Source organism: Cyanistes caeruleus, chromosome 2 (assembly GCF_971803275.1).
Source record: "Cyanistes caeruleus chromosome 2, bCyaCae1.hap1.1, whole genome shotgun sequence".
Classification (NCBI taxonomy): domain Eukaryota; kingdom Metazoa; phylum Chordata; class Aves; order Passeriformes; family Paridae; genus Cyanistes; species Cyanistes caeruleus.
In genome coordinates this window covers 28,339,408-28,356,505 of record NC_141702.1, presented here as the reverse complement: position 1 = coordinate 28,356,505, position 17,098 = coordinate 28,339,408, and the positions used below count along the sequence as shown (strand labels likewise).

At 40.5% G+C, this 17,098-nt stretch overlaps 1 protein-coding gene and 1 long non-coding RNA gene across 15 annotated transcripts in view; one reads left to right on the top strand and one right to left on the bottom strand.

Annotated features, from left to right (window-relative positions):
• Positions 1–16,717, bottom strand: part of ADGRB3 (adhesion G protein-coupled receptor B3) — a 441,482-nt gene extending 424,765 nt beyond the window's left edge. For 8 of the 14 annotated variants that reach the window (XR_015282914.1, XM_023922413.2, XM_023922418.2 and 5 more), the window contains exons 1-2: positions 15,905–16,717; positions 12,405–13,173 (exon numbers count right to left, since the gene is read on the bottom strand). Coding sequence is in view for 13 of the 14 variants with exons in the window: in XM_023922413.2 (XP_023778181.1) it covers positions 12,405–13,158 (754 nt within the window). In the remaining variant the exon portion in view is untranslated. Of the gene's footprint in view, positions 1–12,404; positions 13,245–14,396; positions 14,446–15,653; positions 15,805–15,904 lie in introns of those variants that run through there. The other 6 variants (XM_023922414.2, XM_086876201.1, XM_086876200.1 and 3 more) reach the window with 5 other exon arrangements.
• Positions 12,291–13,870, top strand: LOC147654695 (uncharacterized). The gene is made up of 2 exons (XR_015282917.1): positions 12,291–12,328; positions 13,739–13,870. It is a non-coding gene; the product is annotated as an uncharacterized LOC147654695 (long non-coding RNA).
• Positions 16,718–17,098: the final 381 nt, after the last annotated feature.

Below are 17,098 nucleotides of genomic sequence, written 5' to 3'. Positions count from 1 at the left end.
GCCTGAGGGTCTGTCTTATGAGAGGAACAGTGTGTGATCATCCTTCAAGTTAGCATGCACATAATGTATTCTCTGATCAACACAGCACTTTGTGTCTTCGCCAGCACATCACTGCTACCATGAGCAATGTGTGTCTGCCAAAGGAACAAAGAAGAATACCAGGAGTCTTTTTAACTGCATGCCAAAAGGATCCCTGTCCTGAAATGGCAGAATTCCCAACTATATCACAGTACCAGACACAATCTTGGTGTCATATCGCAATAGTGTCTTTCAACAGAAGAGATTTAGCATCTCTAGTATTTTTTCCTAAAGAAATCTCCAATCTACCCTCTGTTTAATTGCCATTGTTTCACTTACTTATGCATTTTGAATTAATCCACATAAAACAGAAAATTAGTTCTAAATTTTCATCTTTTAAGTTAATTTGACATCTGATTTCCTCTATGTAAAGATCTGCATAGACTTCAGAATACAACAGTGATTCTCCCTAATTTGCCAAAAAAAGAGGTCACCTTCCATTAACAGTATTTACCTTTAAAATGTACAAAGACTGTAAGCAGTCATGACACATAAGCTCAGGACTTGTAATGACAAGTGAGCTGTGATGAAAGACTGGACAAGACTTCGAAATCCTTGGCTGGTATCAGACATGTAACAAAGACCTACATTAACTGAGCTATGCAATTCACAACATTCTGTACTGAAAGCAAAATAACTTGCATTTTTTGAGATCTGTCTAAGCCAGAATAATAGCAACCAGAGATTTGAAAATATCCACATTTATTTTAATGTAGAATTATTTTCTATAAATTTCTATACACATCTGTTTGAAGTGAAATACTGGGATTGAAGTAAACACACTTTTATTACTTTTATATAGAAAATAAACCTCATATATGTAAAAAATCATTTGAAATTACACCACAGCATTACTACAAGACCCTCAGGATTTTTTAAAATGTCAGTTAATCTCTGAAACCTAATAATTACCATACAATGTTTCTGTAGATCCCAAAACATCCTGAATACCTGTTTTGAAATACTTACCTCATAACATCTGAGTAAATTATAAACTCTGTTGTTAAGATGATCTTCCTGTTGTATTTTTCGGTAACTTCTACTATGTATCCTTACATCCTTTAAGGGCATATATTCTTCGACAGTTCATATTTTAATAAATATCTTCTAATACTTCATAAGTAAGTGCCCTCTTCTTAGGATGAACTCCCTGACAGCGGCTGTCATCTCAAATGTCTGTCAACTTTGTGTTCAGAGACATACACTTGAGATAAATACAACCCCAAATTTACACAAAAACAGTAAGTAAAAAGCATCTTTTTCTACAGCAGTTTTCAGTCACAGCCAAACATCAGCCAACTGCTCCTAAAGAAATTCTTGTTTTTATACAGATGTGTCTACACATAATAAATACCATTTATCAAATATGAATCAATAATGTGACACTACTATTTTTTTCATCTAGCAAAAAAATGATGCAAGCTTTAGAATGTTAAAATTCTGCAACAAATTCCATGGCAGTTTCTGGACACATTCAACAGAAAGGGGAAAAAAAGTACAATGACAATAACCACTGCTGTTCTTCATCATTCTAAATGTATTTTAGCTTAGCTCTGTATCTCAATACATACAGCACTGCAACTGCCATTAAAAAGCCTCCGGACATGTCAAGTATTGTCTGAACTTGTTTTGTTCTTCCTGGAGCTTTGTTCAGCTTGTTTAATGACCAGACAGCTATTGCCTGTTTTGTTTAACTTTTGCTTATCTTTGTAGAACCATATTCTTTTCACAGAGGGTAGCAACAAACAGTAGTTCTGTACGGAACGAGGTACTTACTGTCCCCCAGCACAACGCTGCAGTGCAGAGGAGCACAGAGCTGGCAAACAGCATGCTGTGAGAGCTGAGGTGTCTGAGCAGGAGACAGTGCAGGACAGCACAGCTCTGGAAGGGCCAGTGAAAGGCAAAAGATGGCTCTGGGGATCCCAGTGCTAATGAATATTACACTGATGATCACCTAAAGCAGTGCAAATCTGGGAACTAGACAAAACTTGGTTCCAGGATAACACAAGCAAAGAATATTTACTGAATTTATGCCAGGCAGTCCATATATAGTAAATTAATTGTTATTATTGATATTTATTGATACTGATTTGTTTGATTGCAATTTATTATTGTTGATGGGATTAATTTCTAGTAATATTTAGAGAAAATATTTTTAATAACATAGTAATGGTTTCCTGTTCTAATATTGATTAGACATATTTCAGGAACCCACATCTCCAATTGAGAGCGTTTACCAGCAAACCTGCTTTTAATTAAATCCCATTTACATGAATAATGATGTTGATTCAATGAGTTTATTTATGTTCAAGTGAACACAAAAACAGGAATTTAGTAATGTCTGAAAAAGATCTAGATGCTACATCCTGGCACACTTGGATACCCTGTCATGTCTTATTTATTCTAGAAATTCAGTTATTGTGAAGCTACTGTACATATAATGTTACCAGACTAAAACCTATTTTTTGCAACAATTCAGATTTCACATGGACAAAAAATTCATTATCCAAAAGCTTAAAAACATGAAATAGTACATCAATGTCAGAGTCCTTCATTCTCTTCATCTATTTCATCTGCAGAACAACCAATAAACTCACATATTCACTTCAACCACCAGAAAATACTCAGGGAAAACATGGATTAGATTTTCATCAGAACTATGAGGGGAAAAAAAGACTTTAAGGTTAAGCAGTAATGGAATAATCTATATATGCTAAGTGACAGTGTGACTCTGATTGCCAAGCAAAACTTTGACGTACTTATCCTCTTAATATTACCAGAAGGCAAGGCAGTACTATTATAACAACACCACGGGGAAAGGAATATCAAAAAGCATTTACAAAAGAAATCAAGTAATTTTACATGCCTCTTCATCACTTTCAAGACCCACCCTGAAAATGAGGACCTCCGAAATGTTCATCCCAGGGCAGCACACACCCACTGGTGTTTAAGAGGCTCAAGGCAACCTGAGCAAGGTGCATGTAAGAGTCTGGGTGTTGCCTCACTGTGAGAAGTAGAAAATTCCTGAGCAGAGTGATTCCAAAAGATGGTCTTGGATCATACCAGCTTGATCAAGCTTTGCACAAGACACAACCAGAGATGGCATCCTCATTTTATGGGGCACCCTCCTTTCATAATCTTCTGTCTAATAAACTGTCAGTGCAGACAACCTGAATGTCCTATAAACAATTGCAGCACAATTGAAGCAATCTGGCTCTGCTTCTCAGAAGGTTCTGTCTGGTCAAGGAGTAGAAATATTGTTGATTTTTACCAATTATGAAGCTGCTCCAATTTTCATGAAAATATTAAAAATTCAGTGAATACATAATTGAAAATTCATTTACAAGAGAGGAAAACAGTGGTTCCAGAGCAAGCTACAATTATTTTTAGATACATTAAACTCTCCCAGGACAGTAACCATCAAACTTTTCTTAGTATAATTCTGCTACAAGAGGTATAACCAATATCTATTGCATTTATGAACCTAAATAATAGCATAATCCACTGAAGCCCTATGGCCCCATACATAAATCTCACAACCTCATTAGTTGCTGGGATTGGTTAATATGCCAGCCTTGGCACATTCCTCCCTTCCAAGGAGAGTGGGTATGATTTATGTTTATGACAGTTTATGATACTCTCTGTATTATTAGTGAATTCCTAGACATTTGATGCAGACAGAGCAGCTGGACAAGGCTGTGTATTCACATTACACCTGCAGTGCTGAACATTTTCCCTCTTCTCCTTTGTCAGTGTGAAGCACATCTATCAACCTTCAAACACACCAGTACCGAGCATCTGTATGTTTGCCAGTTACTGCAGATATTGGCCAATGCCACAGAACAAACAAAACACTTCCAAGGATAAAAACACAACTTGTTGCAGTTCAAGCTGAAGTGCCCAGCTTTGCAGCCAATTAAAATCTTCTACCTGTACAGTACAGAAGGGAATGAAAAGAATAGGATAGAGAAGCAAACACTACCAGAAAAAAAAAAAAAAAAAAAAAAAAAAAAAAGAATGAACCATTTAGGATTCAAAGAAATATTTCACATGCAATATTCAGACTTAAGATTTTCCAAAAGCCTTTCAGGAAAAAGTATTCTTGCATGAAGCAATATTATTTCTCATAATCAATAAACAGCATGAATTAGATTCTCTGATTTTCTAATCTGTAATTTAAACCCTTTCTAACTGCAGCATTGGAATGAGCTACAAAGGCTTTGCCGACTTATCCCCAAGCACTCTGTGCACACTTTCATAATGATCTGCACCACTCTTTAATCGTCAGTGGGAAGCCCTGGATAAACATGTATCTTGGACTCTATTTTGAAGGATCTGCCAGTAATACTGTAATCAAACATGGTGCAACTGCCTAGAAACACAGTATTATGTAATTGGCTGCCAACCTGTCCAAAAGAGCAGGCAAGGGTAACACGTATTGAACACTACTTGATGGACTTTTTACCTAAACAAATTTAAACTGCACTGAACCAGATTTGCTGCTTCTCCCCAGCTCCTTTTTTGTGCCACCTTTAGGTTCCAATGGAAGTTTAGCTGGGCCATTATAGCATGCTTGCCCAATATCAAGATCATGCATCTAAAAAATCTAAAGTGAATAGTTTTCTACTTGGCTGGTGTAGTGAATAACTCATCAAAGGGAAAGCGGTAAAGCTACAATGCAGCTTCAGATTCTCACAAACAACTTGCTATAGCATACTTCAGTTGGTGACAATGGTTAACAAATTCCTACTTAACACAAGAAATCCATGTGTATACCTACATAATAATTATAATAATAATTATGTAGGTGTATCCCTACATAACTGATGAATCAGCCAGCAGTACGTGAAGAACAGGTATCAGTCAGCTCCCAAAAATATTTCACATCTCCTGAAGAATTATAGAGAGCAAATTAGCAAAAACTGCCCAAAAGTGGGTAACATGTTCACCTCATTATCGCCAATTTTCTATCGAGCTACCAGAAAATGGATGATATTAAAATTTTGTATTTTTGTTGTGGTTTCTGCCACTTCTAGGAGATATAAATAAAATTTGGACTTAATTACTAAAAATAGGTTGTTTCCAAATTTCAGCTGCACACGTTTTCAACACCATCAAAGAAATACTAATTTGAGTGCATCACACGCCTTTTTCCCCCCTCCAGATAATGAAAAAGAAACAGAAATAAAGAACACAGAGACAGACTGAACAGCTAAAACTGAAATAAATGCAGCAAGAAGTTATGTAACTGAGTTTTCTTGAAAGTACATCTGCTTTGCTCCACCAAATGTCAAGGATGCTTTCAAAAGTAAAACTACAGGGGAAAAGAAAAGAATTTATAAATAAAAATTAAAAAATAATTTGCTTTTGGTAATACACATGTTATTGCTGTTTCACATCTCTTCCATGGTGTCTATTCTAATTTGCATTTAGACCAAATTATATTGATAGAATGGTGAATTTGTCTTGAGTAAGGACAATAACATGGCCTTTGCAGAGCAAAGTAACAACATGGATGTCATACCTTATTGATTGTTTTTATTAATTCTGATGGTGGTTAGTCCACCAGAAAACTGTCAGTAATTTGACAAAAACTTTTATTTATAACTTCTCTAAAAGATTAACAAAACTGAGAACGTCTGAAAAATTTGATTGTCTTCCTCTTGAGATTAAGCTAACATCAGAAAGGGCTGAAGCTCTGAAATATTCATAAATCAGTGATGCATAATTTGTAAATTTGTATTTTATATCATGTACAACTTCCTCTGTCCTAAAGAGCATTTTATATTTCTTGTTAACAGTGAACACAAATAATGTGCAATGGAATTCTGCAGTGACCTTTGTTTTATTACAATTACTGCATATTTATAAATGAGCAACTAAACTCCAATTTGAGAACGACAACAACTTTGAGTTAGAATCCTTTGATAAAACACAACTGAATAAACTTCATAAATTTAATTCCCTAAGAAGAGAAAAAGAAAGTCTCCTCTGAAAATTCCTCTGTGTATACCCACACACAAAGCAGACTTTTCTGCAAGCAGAAAACCAAACAAAACAACAATATGGATAGATTTGAACAGAAGAGGATAAATTGGTTTAAAAAGAGCACAGGAGAACAGATTGAATGTAAAACATCATATAATCACTGTATTATAGAAACACATAAAATAGAAATACTTATGTATAAGCCACTGCATAAATAATATAAAGAAAGTGCAGTAGCTGTGTTATGTCATAATATAATTCCATGTAAGGTCACTAAGCCTTAACAACTGAAATCCCACCATGTAAGCAGAATCTACATCAACTTCTGCTAATAACTGTTCTATACTGGAACACTTCCACATTTGTCAAAAGCACATGAAAATCAAAGGGTAAGGTCCAAAATACAGTAAACACATTGTGGACCTTTCCCACCCAGACAAAGGGTAATTGGAAGAATTTGAAGACAAAAGGCACAGCTTACTGGTACCAGAAAGGCCAACAGAGAAGGCATGACTGGTGTGACACAACCTGATAGTACAGAACTCAGTATTACCAAGCACCTGTTCACTGGAGGGAGTAGCAAGACAGTTAGAATTCTGTTCCAAATCTGGATACTTGCTTTGACTTAATTCTGAACACTTAATTTGTTTCTATACTTTTCCCATTCTTTATCACTGGTTTCTATTAATGTCCCACGTTTCTTAAGAGTGGAGATCTGTAGCAGCATTTATGCCCAGTTGAGAGCAGGTCTTCCAATGTCTGAGTGCAATAATGTACATAAACAGAGGTTTAATTCAAGCAAAAATTACAGGTTGAGAAACTAAAATCTTGGTTTAGGTTATAAGATACTGTTCAACTGAAGCCATGAATGTTTTAAACAAGCAGTGAGTTGATGAAAAACCGCTATTCAAAGCCTATACAGGACACCTGTAATCCCTCCTAAGGCTAACATTAGACTGAAGATGGCTCATTTTTTCCCCCCAAAAAATATGCCATCTCATTAGCGTGTGAGAAGTGCTGAAAAAAATACTGATAGAATCTGTTATATCAAAGAAATCACCTAGAAAGACAGAAGTATATTTACTAATAAAGTATTTAAATAACTGGAAGCAAAGCCATTTATATGGGCTTTTGGTATCATAAAGGAAATGGTCTGGGTATTTTCCTTTCTCATAGCATCAAAAAATTCACTTATGGATTGACCCAAATCCCACTGAATTCCATACACATACATGAGGTGCTCATTACTCTTGCATGCAAACTTCTAAACTTTACATCAGAACAAGAAGCTTCATAGTTTACTGACATAAATTGGGTGGAAATAATCAAAGAGCACATTAGTGATAATCACACATAATAATTTAAAACAAAGGTAAGGCTTATTGATTAAAGGAGGTGCTGATCATTAATGTTTTTTCTACAGTGCACGGCTTCTAAAAAAGAATTTGAAATCAAACTCACATGACTGCGATAAAGTACCCTATTATGAGTGGTTCAGAATGACCCAAATATGTACTAAAACCATTAAGTTTCAGGGTGATCATTTTCTTCTAGCAAAGAAAGTCAAAACAGGGCATATTATGTAGCACATGGGAATCCATAGCAGATTTTAAAATATTTCCTTCCAGGGGGAACCAGACTCACAAACATGATCTCTTTAACTGATTCTATTAATGTTTCTTTGATGTTTTTGGCCATGAGCATTTTACCAAGAACAATATTTAGGTATAAAAAAGTATTTTAAGTGAAATTATTTTTCTTTTTAGTATAGATTGTCACTGAGATCAAAGTGCTCATTATAGTATAATAATAAAACTGCTTGAAACTGATCATGGTAAGCTTTTAATTTCATGACATACAAGCTGCATGGTGACCATTTATCTCAGTCTATCAATTTAAAGTTTTTAAACAATATTTTGTAAAACATAATGAAAAATACTCTTCACACAAAATTCAAAAGTGTGTTTTTCCTTTAGTGCTCATCCTCCTTTGTCTACTTGAACTCACAAATAAGAGGGTCACTGCAAGCAGAAGGACATAAAAATTAAGCCTCTTTCAAGTATGTTACTGTACTAATTCAATATTTTTGACAAGCTTTATTTATTTTTGATTTTCTAAATTTTACTTTAGACTCAAGTAGTTGTTGCATACTAAATATTAAAAATTCTTGTCAAAGTATATGGTTGTTAGACTCCATTTTGTAATTTTTGATCTTACTAGACAAATCCTTCACTGATTTAACAGTCTTAGTCCTGTGATGGAGCCATGATATGACATGGTGTTGCCGACTGTGACTTGCTGATTAGGGATGTCCAGCGTACTCATTCAGCTAGTGACCTCTGGGTATGTGATGGATATTATGAATTCCTCTCAAATGTGTGCAACAGGAAGTGGGCATTCATGGAATGGCATATAAATAAATGCATGTCCTGAGAGCTCTACACAACTGTCCGCACCCTACATCTTACTAGTCTGACATAAATTACTATTTTAAAGACTTATCTATTACAGTAAATCCTCTGTTAAGATCTCTGTGTTGTTGTGAGATTTGAAATCAGGAAAAAAAAAAAATCAGTTGCTGAATACTGAGATGCTGGTACACAGTGAACTCTTAGAATTTCTGACAAAGTAGAGCAAAGCTACATTTCTAGCATAATAAAATATCCCTACAAAAATTATTTTAGACTATCTGAACACGAGATACAAGATTAAGCCTGGAACTCCAAATGTTGAAATTTATTAAATGTGAACAATCCTTCTCTTCTCCTCTTGCATGTACGTACCAGGACAAAAAATTATTTCCATTCTTTTAGGAGGAACCCTGTCAGATTTGGCAATAAACACAATAGGAAACTAGAGTTTCTAACTAAGTAACTATTACAAAACCCCACAATAATATTATAGCCACAAGAAGAAAAAGTATTTTTGGATTCTCTCTTGGGTTGACTACATACAAAGTTTTTACATGTCTACTAGACTTGGAACTGAGCCCTGTCTTATTGACAGAAACTTGGTGACATATTTCAGTCACAGCACTGGAGATCAAGAGGACAAATTCCCCACAGCCTTTAAATTTAGGGCCATGCCAAAGTATTCACTGAGATCTATCTGCAAGTGCTTTGATCCACAGTAAGCATCTCAAATGTAAGGCCACGGAAAAGAATTGAGATACAAGGAAAGTGGGCCTCAATGAAAGAGTAGAGATTTTCAATATTGCTTTAATCAATGACACCAAAGATGATCTTCCTACAGAAGAAATGCTGAACAAACCATGTATTTCCAAACCATTTTATTAAAAAGCAATAGTTACAGCTTCTGCTTTTTTGACCTAGATCCTTTCATTGTTCAACACTTCAGCATATTTAGAAACACAATGATCCATTGTATACTTGTCACATCTTTTGTAAAATGCAACACTTCTTAAAAAGGAAAAATGCCGACTTTCATCCATTTTCCTAAGCCATTTATCATATTCAAAATTGTAGAAATCTTCAGAGGTTCAAAATAGAAACAGTTGGCTTTAATCTAAATGCTCTCTATTTACATAAGGGTTCTAAAATGGGACTGGAACTAGTTTTGGGGAAAAGATTTTATACTTCATACAGTCAAGCTTGATGAAAGAAAATCTGATGGATGGGAAGGTTTGCATAATACTTAGAAAGCTGTCAGGTCTTTGCAATTCCTTTCCAAAAGTCAGTTCTAGGCAATGTCAGTACAAAACCTGAAAATGATGCACAAATTCATAAAACACAGTCTTACCAAATCTAGAGCACTCTCTCAACAAGTAAATTCCATTTCCCTTAAAACTCAACTTACACTAGCAAAACTGTACTTTCAGTTGCCACTGTGAACCCTAACAACCATTTCCTAGTTATTGGTCTACTATTTATACTACCTGTGCCAATCTAACTTGAACTAGATTATCTGTGAAACAAAATTTGTATTTCTTGCCTTAATGTTCGCTGATAGAAGTGATGAACTGCATCATGTTTGTAGTAAGAATAGTCTATGTTTTGACCCCTCAATAAGGCCTTGATCTGAACCACAAACCAGCTTTTTATATACAGATACACCTGACTGATGTGCTTAATGAATGTGACTGTATCTACAGAAAACAAAAACTAAACACAACTCTCACAGATTTTTAGCCTCCTGAGGAAAGGGTAAAAATGCTTTAGACACTAAGTGGAAAGCAAAAAGCTTACTGCTGAGAAGTACCGTGAGGTTTAACTTGCAAACTGCTTAGAACTTTGAGTAAAAATCTGATGAACAATTTCAGAGTGCATTATAGCAATTAAAATATTGAAGTAATTCTAATACTGAAAATATTTTCATCAGTACAAAACCAGCCCCACTAAACAGAGTGAAAAACAAGCAAATCAAACCTTCCACCTACCAAATGAAATTTCCACCCTCTCTAACAACGCCATTTCTCAAGCTCACATGCAGGAAAACACAAGAGTAGGGGCAAAATTTAAAATATGTCTGAAATTGGAAGCAAAATATGCTGGAAACGTGTTTCAAAATTTAAGGGAAGAAAATAAACTAAGAGATGCTTGCCCTAAGCTTCCTCTGTCCTTTCAACTAAGTACATTTCTGAGGCAGATGCAGGTATCAGAATACACTCATTCTCCTGGAATTTAGTGTATTTGGGGGAATGACGCCAGGGCCCCCGGCGGCCCGCGGACCCTGCTCGTTCTCCCTCTTCCCCAGCGCCACCAGGGAGCCGAAGGAGGGCAATCAGCGGCGGGGGAAGGCCGGCTGCGCCTGTCTGCGCCGGTGGCCGTGGCTCGGGCCGCGCTGCCCGGGATCCGCGGGGCGCTCTTGGAGCTCTCCCTCACCCGGGCCGCGCCAGCCCCCGCAGCTCCCGCCCTGCCGCGGCCGGGCCTGCCTCCGCCTCCCTGGCCACTAATAGCTCTACACGATGTTAAATACCATCCCTGCCACTGGACGGGCTTCTCCAGGAGATTTCTGCGGCAGCCGGCCCTCCCCTGTCCGCTAGAACCCTCCTGATGCCGGGCTGCCGGGGGGCGGCGGAGCGCGGAGCCGCGGGACGCTCCGAGTGTCCCAGTCGCCAGCCCTCCCCTCCCCCGGCCCTGCCCTTGGCCGCTGGCACCGCGGCAGCTGGAGCAAGTTCAGCTTTTCTTCTCCCACAGCACTGGGGCTTGGCTGCCCTTAAAGAAAATCCTCTCCTAACAACGTGTCAATGTTACATTCCTCCACAAAGCAACTTCTATTAGGGGGGCTGGGAGCTTGGCACTGCCTCGCCACAGACAGAGCTTTGTGGCTATGCAAAAAACAAGGAGAGAGAGAACATTTCCTGCATTAAAATGCAATACCCCAGGCTCGATGATTTATCCTCTCCCTCCCCCCGTTCCCGCACGGCAGCTCTGAAGGACCCCCTCGCCGAGAGTCTGTATCCAGAGCCCCCCATCTATGCTCAATCCACGCTTCCCCTGCCTCAAAACCCCCCAAAGTCCTTCTAAAAATCACCCTCCTGCCCCAACCTCCCCAAAATGTCAGGCTAAAACAGGAGGCATGTAGCAACTGCTGGACCTCTGTCTTCCCATCCTTCCACAACACCTCCCCTCCCCTTTTTCCAGCAGGGACACGAAGCAGCTGCTGGGAATGACACATCAACCCCCTCCTTGCTAATACTGCAATGAGATTCTGAGCCTTCATCTCCGGGAGCTGAGACTGCCTGGAGAATGGATGCAGAAGCAGCCACTGGCCCCTTCACAGAGCTCCCAGGAGGTGAAACCAGCATGTCCTGCCTGGCACAGTGCCTCGCCTCTCCAGGCATCTCAGGCAGAGGCTTCACCCTAAGGAATTGCCTTTGCTTTTGGTTTGTTTGTAGGTTGCTGAGGTCTGGCCCAGGGACCGGGTGTCCTGAACATGGAGAAATCTCTTGGTCTTTTGGTCAGGTTGCCTGCATGCCTTTGGAAATGTTTTCCTTGCAAAGTTGAGGGATTTAATCATGAAGGCCAAGGTTTTGCAGTTGGGTGGTTGCTGTAAAGAGGTGGTGAGGGGGAAGAGTGATTTCTGGCTCACCACCTGTGGGCATTACTGTAAACGAGGCCTTAAAACAGATGGATCCTACTTGTGAGGAGTTTGAACGGTGCTCAGCAGAACTGTATGCTGTAGGTTAGGCCAGTTCAGAAATGAAAGCGCAGCCTTCCCTGCCTTTTAGGGAGTGTGCATCTTCTCCAGCCCTTTCGCCTCATCTAGAGGAGAGCCAGAGTGGAGAGCAACTGAAACGAATGTGAGTATTAAGGAGAGCTGGCAGCAGGACTTACACACTGGCATGGCATTCAGCCCCCCCTCCAAGAAGCACCTACCTTCTTTTGGCGGCCGCTTGGCTTCTCTGGTGAGATTGCAGACCTGGGTGGTTTGCAGCTCCTGGGTCAGACAGCCTTCCGTCTGCTCGTTGAGGGGCAGCACCACGTTATTGAGCAACACCAGGGACTGGTCGTCTATTCCCCATTCTCCCAAGTGCTGAGGGCAGGTGCATTTTGTATACATGATCCCACAGGACTCGGTTCTCCCATTTTCAGATTTCAAGCAGCTCTCCAACCAAGTGCATAACACATGGCACCCAAACTGGCTTGGGCTCACCTTGTTCAACACCAAAAATTCAAAGAAGGATTTTTGGTCTTCTTCTTTTTTGTGTAATCCTGGGAAGTTGATAGGATAGACACGACGTATCTGAATAAAATTCTTATCATACTGCAGAAATACAAAAGCATTCTTGGAGCTGCAGAGCTGCATTATAGAATGGTTATTTTTTAAAAGATCCTTTATTTTTTCATGAGAAAAATGATCAAACTGATAAGCCAAGAGGGAAAAGTTGGAGCAGCTGAAGTCCTTTTTGGAAAATTTCAGGTAAATACTATATTTGGTTGGATCTGGATTTTCCAGCGTCCAAGTGCAGTTTGTGAAGTTTTTAGGAAACATTTCACTTACAGAATACGATCCATAAATGACCCCCTTCACCAACGTGGAACACCAGAAGTCTTGGGCAGCATTAAATCCAAACATAACCAGTAGATAGGTGGAAAATATATAAATCAGCAAATTACGAACAGCCTTCATCCTATGTCATTTGGCCTGCAGGAGATGAAATGAAATAAAAATGCAAGTAGAATTCTTCACGCATAGAAAACCAAACTCCTTCCAATATTCCAGCCAGCTGTTTTCAAGCTTGCAGTTAGAGCCCCTTTCAGAAAGAAGGGCAGGTAATTTTTATTTTATAACGCAAGGGCCGGGGTTGCCGCTGTGTGCACAGCGCCATCACGTGGCCATCGCCACAGACACGTCTTCCACCGACAAATTAAAACTCAACATCTATTAGATTATTAATAGGAATGTCCTCTCCTCTCTAGGATTTAGTCATCATGGCGTAGACTAGAACGGCTCAACTTAAGGAAAAACCTAGACGCCTTACCTGACAGACCAAGAGAGGAGATATTTATTTATTTATTTATTCAGAAAGTAAATAATTAATCTGCCATAGTTATGTATGTGCATATGAGATATGCACATGCAGAATTCCACCAGAATAGAACAAGAAAGCTGGTAGAATTTGTTATATATGATTTTTCTCTTAAGTCTGAGAAGTAACTGAATTATTACAGCTATGATTTAAAAATGCACCAATTACTATTTATTACAGATGGAACATTATCTCCCATATGCCTACGTGTCTTCACCCTGGCTGCCTGGTATACAGAGGTCTCTAAAAAGGCAGAAGATACTGAGATTAATGTATTAATAAAATTTTGACACTACTGAAAAAAGAAATAAAGACAGATGGGTATAACTACTGCTGGTCTGACACGACCACTAAATGCCAGCTTTTTAAGATAATAATTTCAATGTGTTTCAGCCTCTAAGGATATATAAAATGGATCACAGTATTAGTATTACAGTCAGTAGCTCTATATAACTGGCTGTGCTACAGCAGGATCTCTGCACCTATTGGACTGCAGTTGCCCTCTTATTACGAATTACTTGTACTATCTGATTAGCTCCTGTGTTCTGCAGCCGTGTGCATGAACAATGAAAGAAAATATTACATTTTCTCTGCTAGTATCTCCAATTAAAGCTGTTTTACTGCCCTGCCAATCCTCATAGTCTCCACATGCTCTGTTCTTTTAACAGTGGCCTAGGTTCATACAGAAAACCTGAGTTATATTTACCTCCGTAATGATGGCCAAAAATATCAGGTTGAAGGTTTTCAGCATTAACCTCTGAGAAGTTGCTTATCTCTTACAAATGAGTAGTTTTTCACCTTCTGCTCTTAAATGCAAGCAGAAAAAAGTGATACCAACCTAATTTCAAAACTCTCTAGATTGCTTCCACTGTTGCCCTGTAAGCAGAGGCACACACACACATAGGCACCGTTACTGAGTTTTGATGTGCGTCTTTGCCTAGCTTTTCATCTCCTCACCAAACAGCAAGGCATCTTCTGTTTCCCATTGCGTAACACACAGCAAGTCACCGGATTAAGCTCCCTTGAAGAGATTTTCGTATCTCCTAGATTATAATGCAAACTCTGAATCCTGAAATTGGCAAAAAGCAGTACCAACTCTAACCCTCTTTATAGCAGAGGTTTTAAAGAGAAAAAAAAAAAAAAAAAAAAAAAGCAGAGCTGCTGCTGGGTCTATCCACATGGTCAGATTTTCTCCTTTCTGAGCGTTCGTCTCAATGAATAACATGGTTCTCCTGCTCCAAACAGGGCTGGTACAGCATTTAAGGTTTTAAAAAAGAGAAACTTATTGGGAATTCTGGAAACAATTTCCCCTTTGCTGAAGCACTTTGCAGGCAATGCAGTTCTGCGCAGTGTTATTCAGGATGGTGTAGGCGTTGAAAGCCAATGTGACAATAAGTGTCTAAATTAAGAATTCCACCCATGAAAAAGGATTAATTTTATAATCTTGAAAGTAGAAAGGGAGCTTATTTGCTTTTCTGTTTGAAAAGGAAAAAAGCCTCTGACTTTTTCCATCCTATGTAATATCTGCACTAGAAAAATAAAGACCTCTGCAGTGCTAGGCTGTTTTCTATGAAGAAATGTAATCAAATAACCCTCATTTTAGTTGTGCAGTTGTTCATGCACGGCTACTGAAACAGAACACTGTCTTAATCCCTCTCTCCCTGTGTGCATTACACACGCACACATGCACACACACACACGAACTGAGTGTGCCGGCAGCGTTCAGTTAGTTTGCAGCATTGCTAGATGCAGAGTGAACCTGCTCACTGGAAGGATTAAGACACTCAGATTAAAAAGCCCTTTCTTTTCCATGGAGGAAGGAGTTAAAGAATGGCCACAGAGGCTTAAGGTTGCCCATTTGGGAAAGGGGAGAATCCTCTTCTGCTGAAAAGAAACGGGCATTTAGTTTGGATATTCCCCGAACTGATGATTGTCTAGGTGACACTGTAGTTTAGCCGAACATAGACGGCGCCATCACTCCATTTATTTTTTTTTTCCCCCAACAGAAGACCCACTGACTTCTCTTATTTTAACTTCCTATTAACCTAACAATTCCCCCCACCCCCCATACAAATTACCCCAATCGTGCACAAACCTCAGGTTTTCTCGGTCTCGCTGGAAATTACTCTCAGGGAAGCAGACCTGTCGCAAGACGGACTTCTCTAACTTTTAAACTGCAGCGCTGAAGTAAATGCGGAGATCATTTCGTATGTGCTGTCTCTCTCTCTATCCTTCAGCAACAGCCTGTCCCCCTCCTCCGCCGCCTCCTCCCCGGAATCCCAAGCTAAAAGCTCTCCAGTCGTAATCCCTGGAAATGGGAAATGGAAATGCCCCGGGCACCCTTACCTTCCACTCCGAAAGCTGTCAGGCTATTTCTCTAAAACACTAGCACCACAGGCACACGTCCCAACAACAGTGATGGAGAGATTCCCCTTCTGACGGAAGCACCGTTTCCCATTTTTCCCGGCTCAGGTTCAAAACCAAGATTTAAAAAAGCAGCAGAAGATAAAAACGCAGCGAGAAAATCCCCGCACGCCACACGCACACCCCACCGAGGAAAAAAAATCAGCTTTGGCTCCGGATCCACCAAATCCAACCACATGAAGGGAAAGAAAACAGAAAAAAAAAAAAAACCAAAAACAACAAAAAGCAAAAAAAAAAAAAAAAAAAAACAAGGAAAAAACAAAAAACAAAAACCCAAAAAACCAAAAAGCAACCACCTCAAACCAGCGAGACTGCAGGGGAAAAAATGGAAGTGGCTGAGCAAGCGAAGGTTTTTTTTGTTTGCTTTTTTTGTTGGTTTTGTTGTTTTGTTTTTTTTTACTTGAAACAAAGTCTCAGCACAGCAGCCCGATGCACGGCGATGCCAGGCAGTCGACGGTCTGAGAGAAGGACTAAGGCGCTAGTGCGGATTTGTTGGTGGGTTTTGTTGTTGTTGTTGTTGTTATTACTAATAGACTTATTCCTCCTTCCTCCCTCCTCCTCCCCCCTCAGGCACTAAAGGCCGGACAGCGGCGGGGGGTCCTTGGCTGCCGATGTCGGGGAGCGGTGCGAACGCCGGCCGCGCCGGGAGCACGGCGGCAGCGGGAGCGCGTCTCTGCCGCTGCGTGTGGCTCTGCCTGGGCGTGCGCGCGCGCCCGTGCGCGCGCCCGCGCGTGCGGAGCCCGCCCGCCTCCGTGGGAGCCGAGCCGCGAGCGCGCGCATGTGCGCGCCCCGCGCGCGCCCACCCCCGCGCGACCCCGGCCGCCCGCTGGGGAAGGGGGGGGGAAGGGGGGGGAAAGGGGGGGGGCGCCTGGGTGCGCGCGCCTGCGCCCCGCTCCGCGCGCGTCCGCGCGTGTGCGCGGGGCCCCCCGTCAGGCGGGCCCGCGGTGCGCTGCGCGCCTCACGGCCGCACGGCGCGTCCCACAAACGCCGCTCGCCGCGCCCGGCAGGTTCTCCCCCGCCGCCGTTCCCAGAGCTGGAGCCGGCTGCGCCCCGGCGTCAGAAAAACCCGCGGGCGGGGAGCGAGGGAAACGGGGACGCCGGGGCGGGAAGCTCGCA